This window comes from Ctenopharyngodon idella, chromosome 11 (genome assembly GCF_019924925.1).
Source record: "Ctenopharyngodon idella isolate HZGC_01 chromosome 11, HZGC01, whole genome shotgun sequence".
NCBI lineage: Eukaryota > Metazoa > Chordata > Actinopteri > Cypriniformes > Xenocyprididae > Ctenopharyngodon > Ctenopharyngodon idella.
The window spans coordinates 5,565,300-5,584,980 of record NC_067230.1 but is presented as its reverse complement, the minus strand read 5'-3'; the positions used below and the strand labels follow the sequence as shown (position 1 = coordinate 5,584,980).

At 35.7% G+C, this 19,681-nt stretch overlaps 1 protein-coding gene across 8 annotated transcripts in view; it reads right to left on the bottom strand.

The window, feature by feature from the left end:
* Positions 1-19,421, bottom strand: part of si:ch211-247n2.1 (calcium-activated potassium channel subunit beta-2) — a 31,646-nt gene extending 12,225 nt beyond the window's left edge. For 2 of the 8 annotated variants that reach the window (XM_051911648.1, XM_051911649.1), the window contains exon 1: positions 19,174-19,421. In XM_051911648.1, the coding sequence (XP_051767608.1) occupies positions 19,174-19,199 (26 nt within the window). In that variant the 5' untranslated portion in view covers positions 19,200-19,421. Of the gene's footprint in view, positions 1-10,604; positions 10,929-17,162; positions 18,094-19,173 lie in introns of those variants that run through there. The other 6 variants (XM_051911645.1, XM_051911651.1, XM_051911652.1 and 3 more) reach the window with 5 other exon arrangements.
* Between the last annotated feature and the right edge of the window lie 260 nt (positions 19,422-19,681).

Here is a 19,681-nt window from a genome sequence, read left to right as displayed (position 1 = left end):
TCAAGGCATTGATCCCTTCGTCCTGCCATGTCGGAGAGAGTGAGTGAGAGAGAGGAAAGAGAGAGGCAGCGCTGTTTAAAGCCGCCTCCTCCCCTGCACCCTATTGCTGATTGGTGTTGATGGAGAGTCCTGTAGTATCAAGGTGACACAGGTGTTTTGGGCCACACGTTTGTGACTGACTGACTGCACACTCCTGCCCTCATATGCTATCCAGTCCAGGCTCATGTGTGTCGACGAATGTGGCGAGATCTACCAAGCGTTTAACTGGAAATATAAATGTGATTTGAAGAACTGAGCTTGTGAAGAGCTGATGTTATAGTACTCAAAATACCTGACAGATGCTGTTTTCATGCATGCATCTTTAAATGCAAATGAGCTGCTGCTCCCCACCCCACTTTCCAGAAGAGGGCGGAGCCTACAGCTTGTGCCTCGTTTACTAACAAAACTATTGCGTTTACTATTGCGGTCACACTCGTGACATTGCAATACTTCATCATCATGAAAGTTGGATGTCAGACGGCGCGTCCTGTGAGTATCAAACTAAGTTCTCTTTCACGTGTTACTGCATTTAAACTGTCAAATACACACAAGGTTATGTCAAAAACACACAAAGTTCACATAAACATAGTCGGTTATATCTGTGAACGTAAACAGCAAGTTAAGAAATCGCATGTATGTATATGTGTATTAAAATGAAAACAGCATAATATATAGTACCTACTGCTATATATGCTTTTAATATGAATCAAACAACAAAATAAAAACAGAAAATCACTCACTGCTCTTAATTGAATAACTTGGTAGCTTCAATGAGAATAAATTTCTTATTTGAATGCTGCTCTGGTGAGAAGATAAATATGGTGGATTTTTGATCAAATGCAGACTTGGAGAGCATTATATATGAGTGTGGCTGCTTGACAATTCTTCAGGAACTTAGTTTCTGTTCTCAGTTTCTTAGCTCCAGCTTACTCTTTCATATCATCACTTGCGCAAGTGTAAACTATTTATCCACAATAGTTTTGTTTCCAGTGTGACCTGGAGCAGCTTTGTGTTTACCCTTAGAACTATTTAATATTTACTTGTACTAGTTGTAGCATACAATCATTATGGTCCCACTTTATATTAAATATCTTTATCAGCTGTAATTAATTTCTGTAATTATGTCTATAATTACACTGTTGACCCTTCCCTTATACCTTAACCCACCCCTAAACCAAACCATACCATTAAACCCTTAACCTTAACAGTATCCCAGCTCAATAACAGAACAATTTTATTTTATTTTTGTGTGTGTGTGTGAGTAGTTAAAGACACCTAATATAAAGTGTGACCATCATTACTAAATTCATGTACCAATGTATTTACAGGGTACTTCAAAGAATGCCATTGTACAACATACATATTACCAATGTACCATGTCAAAACAAATTGCAGCACTATGGTAAATGTTGGTATGTTTTTATGAGCTCTCAGCTTGACTGAGTGAGCAATTTCCACTCTCTGTCTGCCCTGCCCACAAAGGTGCACAGCAACATTTTATCTCAAATGAAGGTCTGAAAGGCAACAGTGAGCAAATCTCTGCCCTGCAGTGGAGAGCTGTAAACGTCAATGATGGGAATATGCCACATATCATATTTGGGCATGTTGACTCTTTCCTATGCTGAGTGGGGCAGGGTGGGGAGTGATGAACTAGATATGAGGCTGAGGCAGACAGGAAACACTGACCCAAGGAAACCCATTGTCCCCACTGCACCCAATAAAACACCTGCCAAGAAATGCCAGGGCAAAATGGCACCAGGAGAACCACATTTAGTGTTTTTAATATAGAATTGCTGTCTTTAAAAAGCTTGGTATGTCCTGGACAGTTGTTGGTATTTGCCCTTCCGATCACCTTAGCTGGGTACATAACGCCTTACAGGGGCCTTTTTTGTTGCGAAAAAACACAGACATCTGGCATTCACCCAAAACAGCTGGAATGTTCATCCAATGTGGCTACGCATGATGGGATTTACTAAACCCATATTGTCACTGCAGTGATTTATGAGGCATTGTTGATACTCCGCATTAGTAAAATCATGGCTGGCTCAAGCAGTGTTGGAGAGCAGAAGTACCTATTTTATTTTTCAGCAGTGTGACAATAGTTTATCTGTTTTCAAAACAGAAGTTTTTCTAGTAACAAGTTACTTCCAAAAACTAGCAATGTAGCATTGTTTATTGCATGTGGCGTTTTACAGACAAACAAGCTAAAGAAATAATCTAACAGATCCTCATGCTAGTGAATCTGTTCATAAAACGATTCACTGATTTCCTGAAATCCCTGTTGCATTATTTCTCTTTTTTCAATATTTAGTCAAACGCTGCTATTTATGACACTTTTCAACTATTTCATTGTATTTTAGTTGTATTTATAGGTATGGGGAATTTGTTCAGGAAATGATTCACTGAATCAAGCATTTTAGTGCTAATATTTATAGAAAAATATACATTATTTAGTTTACATATATATATATATATATATATATATATAATTTTTTTTTAGTTATTTATTAATTGGTTCACTAATGAATCAGTTTTAGAATATAAAACAATAATTCAGATGCTTTTGCAGCATTTAGGTCTTTTATAGCAAAATATTTAGTTAAAAGTTACTATTTTACGGTTTTAATCTCAATTAAATTTAGTTTACAAGAATTATTTCAGTTTTTTTAATAGTTATTTATTAATTGGTTCACTAATGAATCAGTTTGTTCAGAAAACGATTCACTGATTCAGGTGCCTTAATAGCATTTATATTTTATAGCAAAATATTTAGTTAAACACTGCTATTTATTACTGTTTTTATCTCAATTAGATTTAGTTTACATATATTATTCAATTTTTTAGTATTTATTTATTAATTGGTTTGCTAATGAATTAGTTTAAATTAGAATCAGTGATTCAAGTCCGTGCAACACATTTTAGGATTTCTCTTTTTTGTGTTTTATGTTTAGGAGATATTTTGAAATTTGAATATATTTTCAAGCCATTTAGCAATGGTAGAGTAATATGGGAATGTGCTGTTCCAGGGTGGGCTGCTCCTCTGTCTTTAGCTTAATGACATGCTAATGCTGCCTTCTGGAGGCCTGACACATGAAAATGATAAATAATTATCACAACTGTATGGATGATTCCCAGGTGTCTCAGTGCTAAACAACCTGAGAACTAAAAACAGAGTTTAATCCACTTCATTCAATTACTTTCCTCTATTTATAGCAAACATCTAAGCATTACACACCTTACACAAAACATATTTCAGACAGTTATTTCTAAATCTTTAAGATGTTTGATTTGCATCAGGATATAGGATGTAACTTCCTTCATTAGCATTAAGAGAATGAGCGTTACTGTCCGAGTTGCTTTTGGGTTTATTGTCTATCATTAACCATGTTGCATTCATTAGCAATATGATCTCTGTTCACCCTTGTTATTTAACACACAATTACACACCTAATGTTGCATGAAATTATGGGGCTAATGATAAAAACTGAGGTAAACTCCAAAGGACGACATCATTGATAAGGTTAAAGACAAGCTAAATGAAATGTTCAGAGCTGACTGAAACAATGTGTCAGTCACCAAGCCATGTAGATACTTTAGATATGCCATCAATTGTTAAACTAAGATCGGAAAGACAATAATAACCTAAGCTAATATCGAGTATTTTCACCTGGGTAACAAGGTGTGAAATAATATCAAGCTAAATGTATATTTATATATATGTGGTGTGACAGGATCGTCTAAATTCCTATTACACACCTCTCTGGAGTACTGTTCTGATTGTGACATTCAACAGTCTAATATTTCCAAATGAAGAGTTCATTCGCAAAAACAGATAACTCTGTTTTTATTAATTCTCACAAATCATGTTTTTTTTTATCATGCATTCCAAGTAATATCAATGAAACTGCAGTTGGGCTGTTTTGATTAAGTAATAATAACCTTGTCACAGCCTTGTCAACCTGACCTGAATACTGTGCGCTGATTCGCTAAAACGGACTTATCGGTTTCTGTACACAAACAACAAGGGACCTTGTCGGTTTCTGCTGTAAACGTGAAATCGCGATGCCTTGATAGTGGACAATACCGGCTTTTCTGACAAAACGTATTTAGGGTTCAGAACATGCTATATGTGGAGAATAACGCACTGCAGTCTTTTTTTTTTAGTGCCGTTTATCATTTTCTGCAAATGAACTTATCAAATATTCACCTTCGTCCATGGCAACGCAGTATATCATTTATGTCTGTTCATACAGGCAACTGAAACTGGAGTATTTCTCTTGTATCACACTGCCGACTGCCGATTTGTTTCATATAAATGCAGCTAGTGTCTTTTTACGTTTCAGTTATTGATTGTTGGACTTCAGTATTAATATTATATTATTGTAATATTACTGCAATGTTCTTGTTGCTAGGTAGATTTGTACAGGGTTCTGATCGTGTTTTTTGTGTTTATTTTTTTGCGATAATGACTTATTGGCCTATGAAACATCAAATGTCTTTTAATGGTGCATTTTGGGAGGGATCAAACACATTTTAAAGTTAGCAAATCAATCACACTCCTATCTGTGTTGATGTTTAGAAACTTAATTAGTTAGAAAGATTGTCACCCAAACATGCCAAAAACTCATGGCTGGTTAATCACTGGCCATTTACAGGGTCGGATAGATCACTTTTTGTGCTGAAAACTTTATTCAGTTTCAAATCTTGACAGCTGTTTCTTTTTGTGCTAATTTACTGCTTTCATCAAGCAAACATAATTACCTTTTAATGGAGCATTTTCAGGTCTATTACTCTAATGAGATTTTTATTTTGGAATCTTTCAATGCTGCTGGCCAGAATTCGAACGTTGGAATATAAATATGCTTTATTTTGCACAGCAGATGCAAATGCATACAGACAAACTGGAGAGATAGTCACAGATAGTGACAAGAGTGATTGATGAAGCCAACTAAAAAATGAACAACATCACGCTACTCCTCAAACTGTGTAAGTTTATGACATAAATATGTGAACTGAATCCAAAAATGCTGCAATAAGAAACCTAGACTTCATGATAACAAGTGTTTGCTAAAACAAGATTTGGTGAGTATCCAAAGCACCCTAGTCTATTTATAAAGCTGAATGAATAATTTACTACATACAAATGGCTCCTGAGGAAATTCCCTCACCATTTACATTAAGAACTACCAGGGATATAAAGATGTTTTATATGGGGTCAATAAAACTGTTCAGAGGTAAATAAGGTTTATTTGGAGAGTGCCTTTCTCGGAAATTACTATTGGATCTTCTGGCATGACACATCACATAATTGTACTGTATTGGATAGCGGCCACAGTTGTTGTAGTTTTAATTGTACGTTCAACCCTCATCATAGATCATCAGAGAAACCCCAGTGCTTCCAAGTCCAAAAGGAGTTCCAGAAATTGACGTTGTAGATGTTAATGCTGATTTTCTTGGAGACAGCGAATATGATTTGGATATCTCTGCTGTATAATTGATTGCTGTATTAAGCATCCAAAATTAACACCCATCAATGCCAACGTGAGTTAAAGTTGGTGTGGCAAGTAAATAAATCTATTATCAGCTAGTTCCCTGCTGAAAAATCCAGCTAAAACCAGCCTAAGCTGGTTGGCTGGTCTTAGCTGGAAGTAACTGGTTTTAGCTGGTCTCCCAGCCTGGGTTAGCTGGTGTTTAGCTGGTTTAAGCTGGTCTCCCAGCCTCTCAGTCTCCTAGCTAACCAAAACCCCTCTAACCAGCTATGACCAGGCTGGGAGACCAGCTAAAACCAGCCTGATCAGCTTAGGCTGGTTTTAGCTGGATTTTTCAGCAGGGTTGGCTGGTAACTTTAAAGGAATGACTAGTGTTTGGGAGTCGACTCCAAAAGAGTCCTCAACTCTTAAGGTGTACCCACACTAGGCACGGTTGCCTTGTACCGTGCCCTGGCACTATTGTCCTCACACACTTGTATGATTTACGATGCAACTTTTTGTTTTGATGAAAACAGGATGGAAAGCACTTTCGGTAATAGACTGCCTAATAGATTTATCATTTATGCCACGCAGCGGTTTTCACTTGATTGTGCTGCATGTATCAGAAGATTATTACAAAAGGCAGCTGACGTTGATGGGGGAATTTGCAGCTTTACTCGCAAACTATAATTCCTGTTCATCAATAAGGTAAGAACCACACCCATTATAAACCCAAATATACTCGATTTAATTAAATTCATTAAAAAGTGTACTATGTACTATCCAAGTAGTAACAGAAGATGTTTGCTGTCATAATGACAGTAGCGCACACAAAAGTAGTAGCTGTTCCGTGCTCTGCCATGGTTAGTGCTCACACTATATGCGTACCATACTCAAGCCCAACTGAACTGTGTTCTGGCCCACCTCTTCTGGCCCAATAACTTTTAACAAAGGTAGTTTGACTCTCGCTGATATAAATTACTTTTTTTTTTTTAAGTTTTCTTCATTAAGCTAACAAAAAAATTAAATCATTGTTTCACTAAAAGACTGGGAATATTGGGTTTGCCAGAAATGTGCTGAATTTTATACAATTAAAATTAATATATTGTAATTTTTTAATATTTTAAATGTATTAAAAACATTTAACATTAAATTAATTATAACATTTATTGACCACAATTAATAAAGCATTTCTATGGCTTTACAAAAGAGTAAATAAATATCGAGAGATTGATTATATTGTAAGAAAGGAGAGAAAGATGCCAAATTTGTTATACAAAAGTGTTGATTACATTTTTTTTTAAAAGTTAAAATATAAGGATTGCTAGATTAATAACTATGGAAATGCTTCGTCACAGTCTGTGAAAATGGTCAGTTTAATGAATGAAAATGCAATGCACAGTCTAGATAGGAGGTGCCACTTTAATTAAATGGCCAACAGTACATGATGAATGTAAGGCTCACACAGTTCCATATTTCTCCATTGATAGGGAACAAATGTCAGTTCAATGCACTTTTCAGTATTAGGTGTGTTAGCATTGAAATTTTAAGTCTGAGCAACAGGATATTCCTGCCTTGTGTGTGAACGGGGTGTGTATCCTGAAGACTTTGGTGTTGGAAGGTCAGAGTCTCTTTCAAGGCTCCATGGCAGCTGGAGTCTGACATCAAAACAGCAATACAGAGACATGCTTCACATTTTACAGTGTGAAATTTACAGCCATCGCCGCCACGATTAGCTTTAAAAGTATGAGTGCGAAGAAGGAGGGGGTCTGGAATCCGGTGCCGGTGGGCGTGTTTGACGAGCGACTTCTGCTGAACTATCTGTTGGGTTGTAAATATTGGTTGAGAAGTGTGGTTGAGGTTGAAAGAACAAAATAGAAACTGTGTCTTCACTTGGCTTCATTGTTATTGTGTGTCACGACAGGGCAAACGGGTCATTTGTAGAGCTGCGTGTTGAAAAGATGGTGTCTAGATGATAACATTTATTACCCCAGTAAACACATCCAAGTAACTGCCTTACTCACTTTAGGAACGTGGTATTTCAAGTGTGACACCAGCTGGATGCTATTTTAGGATCTTGATTCAAGAAGAGCAGAATTTAGATGAACACTGTGATAAGTGTAATTATTTGAATGTGCCTTTTATTAAGGAGGTCCTTAAAGATATTTACAGATACTTAAGTAATTTTACCAAGATGGGCCCAGAATTAAATATGCTACAATTTCTATTGTTGGCCAAAACTCGATTGTAGATGAACTATCAAGCAATTTTAGAGATTTATCGGTCAATATTGGATATTTCTTTTTTTTTTTTTTTTTAAATGATTATCTATTGTTCATACTGTACGTTTTTAATTTAATGAATTACTGAATCCTAATTATTGACATTTTTCTAAGTTATTAACGCTTAAGATTTTAATTTTATTTTTTTACATTCACTTTTTAAATCAAATGATAGGGGAGAGTGGGACACAACCTAACGCTTTTGGACTTTCTCAGATTGTGTAAATCTACTTAGGGTTCAGGGAATTTCTTTTGTTCCACATTAATTTCACACGTCTGCTACAAATATGTGGCTTTGTTTCATTAATACAGTGTATACTTTTTTCTTTATTTACCCCGAAAGAAGGGAAGTGAAATGTGGGGCATGTTGTAACACGACCACATGACAGCAAAAAATGTTATTTGACTTAATTAAAAAAAAAAAATACATGACAAACTAAAATATTTTGTCAATAAAAGACTAATTATTTTTATCATAAAAAATAATAGCATTTTTTTATAAATTCAAATTTAAATAATTTTGTAGTTTGACAATGCCACTCTGCAAAACACAGCTATACAGCACTGGTCAAAACAATACACCCAAACAGATGAAGAAACATATCCAGACATTCAGAAAAACACAGAGCTGAACAAAAACACTCTCCTCCCCCCAGACAGCAACATAGTGTACCACATCTGGTACATGTGGATTACACATGGACCAGATGTGGGCCAGATCTGGGCCGACACTATGTTGCTGTCAGGGCCTCCACTCACAGCTCTCGCAGAAAACGAGATAAATAGACAAGACAGTACAAATGCTGAACATTTCTTGAAATAATTTTTTCTGGATGTTCAGATTCTTCCTCTCAGTCTTTATTCACCTTTTTTTCCATAGTTTATCAACAGAAAATTCATAAAAGTTAATTATGACAGTTATATCATAACTGTATAGAATAGTATAGTTCTAATAGCGGGACACATTGTAACGCAGTGTTACAATGAACCCTATCTGCACAACTGGAATTTAAACCTAGTTAGTTTCTTCTGATAGTTAGTAAAGCATTAAAGAACTACCCAAACTGCTAAACAACAGATTGGAGATTAAAATAATGTCAGATTTGTCTAATTTTAAATAAAAACAAAAAATATAGATGAAAAATTAGCTTAAGAAATTTACTTTTTCTATTGTTAAATGTTCAGTGATATCTTCCAAAGATTTTTGAATTTTGGCGCAATTTTATCTCTATATATTGTCAATATGGCAACTAGTAAATACGTTAAGTTTCTTCATGCTAGCGTGTGTGGAAGTATTTAAACCACAAGTGTTACAACTAACCCCGCGTTAGTTTGTGCCCCGCACTCTCCTATTATTCTATAATTAGATTGTTACTTGGTTATTTTATATTTTAACAAACACTATCGTTCTGTCACATTCAAGGCAATGATGAACAGAAGAAGGGATTAGCAGCAGTATTTTAATCCAAATAAACAACACAATCCAGGGAGTGATAGCGTAACAACTTCTATATAAACAATACAAGACAATACCGGACAAAGAACAGAACCAAACTCAGAACTTTAAATACACAAGGGAAGCTAATCAACAGAAACTGAAACAGGTGCATACCTTAATCAGTAACCTAGGGAACTAACAAGGGAACACAGACAGGTAAACAGACAGGGAAAAGCAAATCTAAGGGGCATTTACACCACTCCATTTTCAACTAAAAACAGAAACTTTTTATACGTTTAACAAAGTTTTTGAAAAGATAACGTTATCGTCTCAGTGTAAACTACAAAAATGCAAATTTGTGAAAACGGTAATAAGTATTACGTGTTCAGTCTATAGTGTTTCCTCACAAAGTGACATTGTCATCTACTGTCCTGGCATGCATAACACAGCGTTTTTAGTCGTTTTCGCGGATCTGTGTGAATGGGGATCGTTTTGACAAAACTGTCGTCTGAATGCGAAGGAAAAAAAAAAAAAGGAAAAACTTTTCCATTTTTAGTACATCGTTGTCATGTAAACATACCCTAAAACACAAACATACTGAACATTAACCTGACACTTTCAAATGTTTGGGGTCAGCAGGATTTTTTTTTTCTTTTCTTTTTTTTTTTAAAGAAATGAATACTTTTTTTTCAGAAAGGATGCATTAAATAGATCAAAAGTGATCATAAACAATGTTTCAAAATATAAAAAAGTGCTCTTTTTTCAAATAAATGCTCTGAAAATGCTATGAAGACTGGAGTAATGGCTGCTGAAAATTCAGCTTTGCCATCAGAAATAAAAATAGAAACAAAAAAACAAACAAAAAAAACTTACCAACCAAAAGAATTTTGCAAAGATCAGAGAGTCTATATGATTGCTCAGTCTTGCTATAGATTTTAAATCTTTGCCATTTCTTAAAAAGGCTTTGTCATTTTTTGTAGAAACACCAAAGCTCTTTCCTATGAGTAATTATGCTATCAGGTCAAGAAATACTATCTAATTTTTTTCCAAGTTCTTAAATGCACAAAGTTCTCACATCATCTCTCACACCAAGTGTGTTAATAGATGAATCAATGGTCTTCACACAGAATCGTACATCAAGTGCCCATGTTGTACATTCTGTGTTTATTCTGTTCTCCCTGCTTGCTTAGCAAATAAAATTCATCATAGATGATTACACCACACTCTACCTACCACCAAAGACATCAGCTTCAGGTCAGGTTGCAAATATTTGCTCAGCATTGAGAGAGTGGGCAGCAAAGCTAATTTCCTTTTTCCACATTAAGACTATAAATCCTTCGTCTGTATTTCAAGCTGTTGTGCTGCGTTTAGAAATACCTGAAATCACAAAGGCTTCCCCGCCAGGTATGGCAACCGTCGCATTCAGCATCAGCCATGACATGAGGCCGGGCAAGTGCCAGTAGATTATTTAACAAAGCAGACTGACTGGCCGTGAGAGATTGACATGCCACTCTCAGGGAGAGCGCAGCCCGTCCGTTTGTCAATACCGTTTCGAGTGAGAAAGCGGAGTGCTCTCGACAGCAGCCATCAATTGGTGAATGTAAAACTTGCTGTTTTCCTCCTGCTCTGCCACTGGTCAGAGATCCAGTCAGCAGACTGTTAATCACACTCAGTCAGGCCCAGTGAGACAGCCACAGCCGCAGGGTAATGACACCTAAACAACAGGGATAAATCACAGAGCAGGGCTCTCGACACGAGCACAGGAAACAAGTCATGCTGCTAAATTTGAACAAAACCAGGAACAGATAGGACATCTGTTTTGCACTTGATTACAGTGTTACACTCAGATGTGGTTGTAACATATATGCAAACATTTTTACTAGGACTGTGAATTAATTGATACTGATTAAGTAATTAATTTAATCATAATTAATTGCATATAAATATTTGTTTTAAAATGCCTCAAAAATGACACATTTGAAGACAATATTGTGGCAGATGAGTAAAGCATTGAATTGATCAAAAGTTGACAATAAAAGTAATGCATCCTTGCTGAATAATGATTTCTTATATATATATATATATATATATATATATATATATATATATATATATCATCTGCCACAATATTGTCTTCAAATGTGTCATTTTTGAGGCATTTTAAAACAAATATTAATATATATTTGTTATGTCTTACTGGCCCCAAACTTTTGAGCGTTAACAAAAATATTAGAGAATTTTTGTATAGTCCAGAAAGCATTGATCTAAATGTATTATTTTATGCATTATATTTTTTGCAGTTGCAGAGTTTCAAACAACAACACAAATAAATGCAATATAACAAAGAGAGATATGAAATAAACATTTATTTAATTTATTTAAGTTTTTCAGGTGGGTATACAGTATATTCAGTTAAGAAATACAACAGAAATTAAAGTAATCAAATAACATTGAATAGTTTTCATAGTCTTCACTTAAATACAAATTAATGCTTACTAATAGTTACAAAAGTTATTCAGTCAAGAGCAGAGTGACTTTCTTTGGGTACGTTCACACTGTGAGTTTTTGGGATTGACAGTCGCATTTACTTACAGGTGTAAGTCTCGAAATTTCCCGTTCACACAGCAACTTACAGTAGCATCTGGAACACTGTCTGTATGAACGTGCAGCGAGAGTCAAGCCTGTATTCTCTTACTAGTAACCATAACGACAAGGGCTGGGTATTGACACAATTTTCACAATTCGATTCGATTTCGATTTGATATCGATTATTTTGGATGTAGTAAAAAATAATACTTTTATTCAGCAAGGATGTGTGAAATTGATAAAAAAAGTGATATTGTTAGAAAAGATTTCTATTTTGAATAAATGCTGTTCTTTTTAACCTTTTATTCATCAATGAATTCTGAAAAAAGTATCACAAGTTCCAAAAAAAAATATTAAGCAACACAACTGTTTTCAACATTGATAATAACTGAGTATCAAATCAGCATATTAGAATGATTGCTGAAGGATCATGTGACTCTGAAATAAATAATACATAACAATTGCTGCAATAAAAATATTTATTTTACATATTTACTAGAATTAATTGAATGCGAAAAAGAAATTTCATGTTATGACCAAACAAAATGTTTATATTTATGTCTGTATATGACACATATATAAATATATAAATATTATACATTTATATAAATTTCCCAAAATTTACAATTAATTCCCATAAATTCTCATAAATTCCCGTAAATTCCTGTTAAGTTTCCAAATTGGAATATTTCCAAAGTTCCCCAGGTTAAGTTCCCGTGGAAAGTTTCCGGAAATTTACCGGAAACTTTCCGCCCCTTTGCAACCCTACTTGCGACTCACAAGCTGCTTGAAACTCAGAGGCGGCTTATGTGCGCAACACTTTTATAGATCAGTGTGCGCGCAATGCAAGCCCTATTTAACTGGAGCGAATGAAACGAGTGAGAGGCGGGTGTGACTTTGCCATCGGAGAGAAGAGAGCGAGAACGCGCGGCTGACGTTATTGCCTGTGCTGCTGGCAACAAAACAGGCCGCTCGATCCCTGGCCGACTGATCAGTGCATCTCTATTTATAGGCTAATTAATACTAAATGAAAATGTTAAATTGGCAACCCAAATTTTTGGTCATTTGGTCAAGAATTCTGGTCAGAAATTTGGTCATTTGATCTATACTTGTCAGCATCTATGAAGCGGCCTGCACCATGTAACATAAAACTTTTTTATCTAAAAGTAATATGGATTTTTAATAATAAGTACACCTTTCACTTAACAGATTTCAGAGATTTGATTGTCTGATTCGATACGTGTCAGAACATGCTGATTAATGTAATCAGAGTTCGCCTACAGTCAAAAAACACATTCCCTCCATTAGTTGTTCTTTTTCTGAACAATCAAGCTAAAGTCTAAAATAGAAATCATCACATTTAACTGTCACCAGCAGTTTCAAAGTCTTTACAGTTACAGAAACATTGTGTGTACAGAACTTTTGTACATGTAGCTGCCAAAATCCCAATGTTATCTTAAAATGAGGCTATAACTTTTCTCTGCTGTAGTGGATGTCCTGTTTGTCCTCTGGCCCTATTTGGACTTTAGAGAGTTTTTATAATGTAAAAGCTGGTTTAGTGAGACCAATCCTTTTGATCAGCCATTAACTGACAGTGTAAAACAGAAAAAGAGAGAGTTCACCCTAAAATTTAAAATTCTGTCATATCCCTCACTTTGTTCCAAACTTGAATGATGTTAGTTCTTCTGTAGAAAACAAAAGAAGATGTTTTGAAGAATGACTGAGCTGCTCTTTTTGGGGCTGTTACTGTCCAGAAAGGACACAAAACCACCATAAAAGCCATCCATGTGACTTGGGCGCAGTATTCCAAATCTTCCAAAGCAATACGATAAAGAACAGACTGATATAGAAATATTTACTTACTGAAAATGACACACAAAAAGCATCCCTTTATTGCCAGGTATATTTTACATTCATGGACCATGCTAACATCAACACAATATGTTTGTTACTCTGTTTCAATGTACTGTTCAATATGTCTGCATAACAGCCATAAGAGAGATGCCAAAGTGTAAAATCCTTGTGTAAACATATCTATGAGCTTACAGCTGACATGTCAAACACACAAAAGGTTCATAACCCCTTCTGAATCATTGTTGCAGCCACACGTATGAACAAAAAACAATTCATAACATCACCAAACCATTGTGTTTCACATCAGCCAAGCGGACTGAATCAAGTTATGTAACGACCCTGTTTATTTTAGCAGTCACTCTTCATTCAAAAACATTTCAACCCCAGTAAAGGTCACTTCATCGCATCGGGTGAAGGTAACCCTGTAGCCATCTGTGTGTTATTAAAAAAAATTCTCCTCATATCTGGACAAACAACGGCAGGCGAGAAGTGCATATGTTGTGAAGAATGCTCATCTGCTTTGTGCAGGTTGTAGGGTGTTTCTCTAGGGGGGCAGAAATGCCCGTCCCCCGCAGATCATGTAACCTAAGATGCATAAATGAGCCTGTGCACTTGTTGTCTCATAAGAACCCAGAGCATTTCTGGGAAGTCATAGTATGTTAGGTGTCATGCTGGGCTTTCTGGTGCTGTCAGAATCTGGAAACTTCCATAACTAGCTATATACATACTGCAAAGAGAAGCGTGTCAATGCCTGGAGGACCTCTACTGACAAATCCTGGCTGAGTCAGGTGGAAATTTCTGACTGAGTACACACTTAGCTTTTTATGTTCCAACATTTTGGCCCAAGGTCAAAATAATTATAGCATTCTGTTGATCAATGGGTCTCCGTTTGAGCTCGCAAATGCACTGGGGTATGGAAAATTACACGGCTTAAAACTCAATAACAGTGCCAGCTTCAAGCAAAACAATTTCAGTTGAGCTTGTGATGTTGAAAGCCCCATGTTGCATGGTCAAACAATGTCATTTGTCAAAGATCCTTGACATTGCTGTGACTGTAGAAAATAACTTTGAGTCAACAAGTCGAGGGTTATTTGTTCTTGTTTAACCTTGTTCAGATGTTTACAGATGGACTTTATCCCCAAATGTTTCGCAAACCACATAAAGCAGCAAAGTGTGGGAATGAGCTGCCGTTTTGTGTGAGGAGAGATGTTTGGCATCAGCTGGCACTTCAAAGCTGCCCATGCCCATCCAGACAAAGCATTGGCTGTAATAAAAGGCTCTGCTTATTTAAATTTGCTTAGCTGATCACAGCATGACTTTTTATTATGATGAGGACGGTAAGGTCACAATATTGGGGGTTTGCACCACTTGAAGATGCAGCACACTGTGAGCCTGTTCCATGATGGAATGAGGGACATTTTAATATCAAACTATACAAGTGCACAATGTTTTTTTTTTCTTTGTTCTGTCTGTCTGTTGCTCTAGCCATTGTTTTGTTATCTATCTGTCTGTCTGTCGGTATGTCTTTTGTTTTAATGTTCTGTCTGTCATTCTAATGTTCTGTCTGTCGCTCTAATGTTCTGTCTGTCGCTCTAATGTTCTGTCTGTCGCTCTAATGTTCTGTCTGTCGCTCTAATGTTCTGTCTACCATTCTAATGTTCTGTCTGTCGCTCTAATGTTCTGTCTACCATTCTAATGTTTTGTCCGTCGCTCTAATGTTCTGTCTGTCATTCTAATGTTCTGTCTGTTCTAATGTTCTATCTGTCGTTCTAATTTTCTGTCTGTCTGACGTTCTGATTTTCTGTCTGTCTGACGTTCTGATTTTCTGTCTGTCTGTATGTTGTTCTCATGTTCTGTCTGTCTTTCGTTCTAATGTTTTGTCTGTTCTAATGTTCTGTCTGCCATTCTAATGTTCTGTCTGTTCTAATGTTCTGTCTTTTGTAATGTTCTGTCTGTTCTAATATTCTGTCTGTCATTCTATTTTTTTGTCTGTCTGTCTGTCTGTCTGTCTTTCGTTCTAATGTTCTGTCTGACATTCTAATTTTCTGTCTATCATTCTAATGTTCTGTCTTTCGTTCTAATGTTCTTTCTGTTCTAATGTTCTATCTGTCATTCTAATGTTCTGTCTGTCACTCTAATTTTCTGTCTGTCTGTTTGTCTGTTATTCTCATGTTCTGTCTGTTTTTCGTTCTAATGTTTTGTCTGTTCTAATGTTCTGTCTGTCGCTCTAATTTTCTGTCTGTCTGATGTTCTAATTTTATGTCTCTCTGTTTGTCATTCTAATGCTCTCTCTGTTCTAATGTTCTGTCTATCTTTCGTTCTAATGTTTTGTCTGTTCTAATGTTCTGTCTGTCATTCTAATGTTCGGTCTGTCAATCTAATGTTTTGTCTGTTCTGATGTTGTCTGTTGTTTTACTGTTCTGTCAGTCTGTCTTTTGTTCTAATGTTCTGTCTGTTCTAATTTTCTGTCTATCATTCTGTCATTTTTTTCTATTCTATCTATTGTTCAAATTGGTCTTTTTTCTATTCTATCCATTGTTCTATCTGCCATTCTATCTGCCTATCTATCTATCTATCTATCTATCTATCTATCTATCTATCTATCTATCTATCTATCTATCTGTCTGACTATTTCATCAGTACATATAACTACAATCGTATATTGGTATTATTCAGTAATCCCTTAACTTTGCCAGGGTCATCCAAATCTGCTCCCATGGTGCATCTGTTGTCTTTAAAGTTACATTGATTCCCAGCCAGTTAGAAAGCATGACTTAGCCCTGACACAACCCTCATTGTGCGTCTCTGTCTCCCATGTGTGCGACGTGCTAATGGGACGTGGCTTTGCTGCCTGCTGGCTTGGGATCTGATATGGTAGCTGAAAACAGCGGCACCAGAGAGGCTACAGGCTCTTGCTGAAGGTCAGTCAGTGGGCCTTCACCAAATACAGGTCACGAGGTCAGGGTAGGAATTCACATACCCTGCTGCTACAGCTGGATGATAAACGATCAACTACACACAAATACATCAATGTAACAGCAAAGAGTCATCTGTTTTATATGATAAACTAGTATGTTTGGATTTTTTGGTGGTAATTTTATTAAATAAAGTGAAGACATGGATTGCTCAAAGGGTCTGCTGTAATAGTCAAGCAATCACAGCTGTTTTCAAAAACCTCGATAAAGCATGATCAACAAACAAGACACGACTTAAAAATGAAAAGGATAACGCTTCAGTGTCTCGAGGCTAGAAGTTCAATTTCTGTGGATGTTTACTCAAGTGCATTATTTCTCTCTCTCTCTCTCTCTGTCTCTCTCTCTTTTTTCCTTTTCTGTTACCGGCTAACCGTTATTGCCCCTCAAACAAACTGCCACCCACTAAAGCAAATCCATTTATAGATGTTAAAAGAAAGTCTAACTAACAACTTATCCTAGAAAAAGCATTGATATCATGAATTGAACCAAATTGTGTTTGACAAACATAAATCGTGCCTACCCTCAGGTGTCTTTGTTTCTTCTGGATTACCTGGCCGATAATCCCATTCCCAGCAGGCGATTGTGTCTGTTGGTGGCAGTTTAAACTTTTCTGCAGATGTTCTATTGGTTAAGCCGGTTTGTGAGGAGCACTATTAGTGAGAGAGACGTGCTAACTCTGAGTGTAAGCCTGTGTGCTCAAAATGTTTCAGATAACTGCTGGTGCAACAAGAGTGACAGGCACAATAGACTCACTTGCTCTCTCATGCTTAAAATTAGTCAACTAATGTCTGTATGTGAACATAGACCCACTGATAGCCAAGATTCCATGGTATTAGATGGTAAGACTATGATTCTCTGATATATAACACCATGGTACTGAATGATTGCCATATTCAAATATTATAATATTGACATGATACTTAAAGGTATATCAAAGAAAAACACCATTCAAATTTGGGGTCAGTAAGATTTTTTTTTTTTTTTCCTCCCTCAACCCAACCCTATAGTAAGTTCATGTAGTTAATTATTATTACTCAGTACTTAAATGTATAATTACAGTGTAATAACCAAATTAATACTTTCATACAGTATAAGAACTTGTGAAATTGATCAAAAGTGACCAAAAAAGACAGTCTATTTCAAATAAATGCTATTCTTTTGAAGTTTTTATTCATCAAAGAATCCTGAAAAAAGTGTCACGGTTTCCAGAAAGCACATTAATGTTATCAACATTGATAATAATAAGAAATGCTTCTTAAGAAGAAGATCAGCGTATTAGAATGATTTCTGAAGGATCATGGAGTAATTCAGCTTTGCGTTAACCACTATAAATTACATTTTAAAATAGATAAAAATAGAAAACAGTTATTTTAAAACGTAAAATGCTTGTCAATATACCTGTACTTAAGTATGCTGAATTTATGTTTGTTTTATTAATTTGTCTTCTAGGTCATGATGACTTTTACATCACTTTTTACATAAAAAAAATATATATATATATAAAACTGTAACTATATAAAACTAGAATTATAATTGATTTTTAGACATTTGACCTATAGAAGGAAAATAATAAAATGCTGTAACTAAGTCACTAAAAGGTTATGGAGATGAGAGATTAAAATAAATTATTTTGTGTGTATGTATATATGTGTGTGTGTGTGTGTGTGTGTATATATATATATATATATAATATATATATATATATATATATATATATATATATATATATATGTATATACAATTTTCTGGCTAATGTGTTTTTTTTTTTTTTTTTTAATGGTATATTTTTTGGTAAACTATTTATGGAGATCGTATAGGCAGAATGATCATGTTTTTCACCCATACACTGAATATGTCGTCAGGATTGCTGAACTAGGCTGCCATCTAGTGTTAGAGACCTTGAGTTGCACATACTCTCACAAACATCTCTCATGAACCTTTGAAAGTGGCGTGATGGGCTGTAGTGATTTAAACAGCCTTAAACTTTTTTTTTTTTTTTTTTTGTATTTGTTTTTTACTCAACACCAAAATAAACAAAAAAAATAAACAGCAAAATAAACTTAAATATAAATTATGTTTTATTAACAAAGTTTGGGAGAAGCACATTCGAATAATAATCAACCTAATTAGCACGAGAGGAGGTATATATATATATATATATCGCCAACCTACCTCTATTCCACAACAGTGTTCCAGTATCCCTCCACCACCCCAACTCCTCACTCTTAACTATTTCCTATCCCAACCAGGGATGGGGAGAGTACTCTGGGTTCATGCCAGATTCCGAGCTTGGAGCCCTCCCCTCGGACAGCATGCCAAATTTGCATGCTTTTACTATATCCGATCATATGTAAGGGTGAGCTCGTGAAATGATTAATCAACGTGCAATATCCTCTGGATGGACTTGAAAGTTCAAAGCATCAAAAAGGTGAAACTCAAATATTGAAAAACAGTGCACAAAGCGAGTTTTTTAAGATTTTAGAGACAGTGAGTGAAAGAGGAAAAAGACTGAATAGGAAAAATCACCTTACCCCTGTTCTCTCATAGGTCTTTTCATGTATCTTTCTTGCAGTGTGGTGTTGTTCTCTGACGGAGCACTTTGTGTTGGTCCCAGGAGGAAAGAATTGAAGGAAGTATGTAACACTTCCGTCAGTTCTGATAGACTGAAAGCGGCAGCTCTGGGAGCCACAGACTTCACTTCTGAACAATAGTCTACAACAACAAAAATACACGTCTGCACGGGGACTTCATCAAATCCTTACATTTGGCCTTGATGTCTGGAGAGGTGTGTTTTTGTGTTTTTTTTTTTTACCCCCATTTCCAAGGACAGTCACATGTTTCCAAAAATGAATGAACATAGGAATGAGATGAATTACAGTGGGTACGGAAAGTATTCAGACCCCCTTAAATTTTTCACTCTTTGTTATATTGCAGCCATTTGCTAAAATCATTTAAGTTCTTTTTTTTTCCTCATTAATGTACACACAGCACACCATATTGACAGAAAAACACAGAATTGTTGACATTTTTGCAGATTTA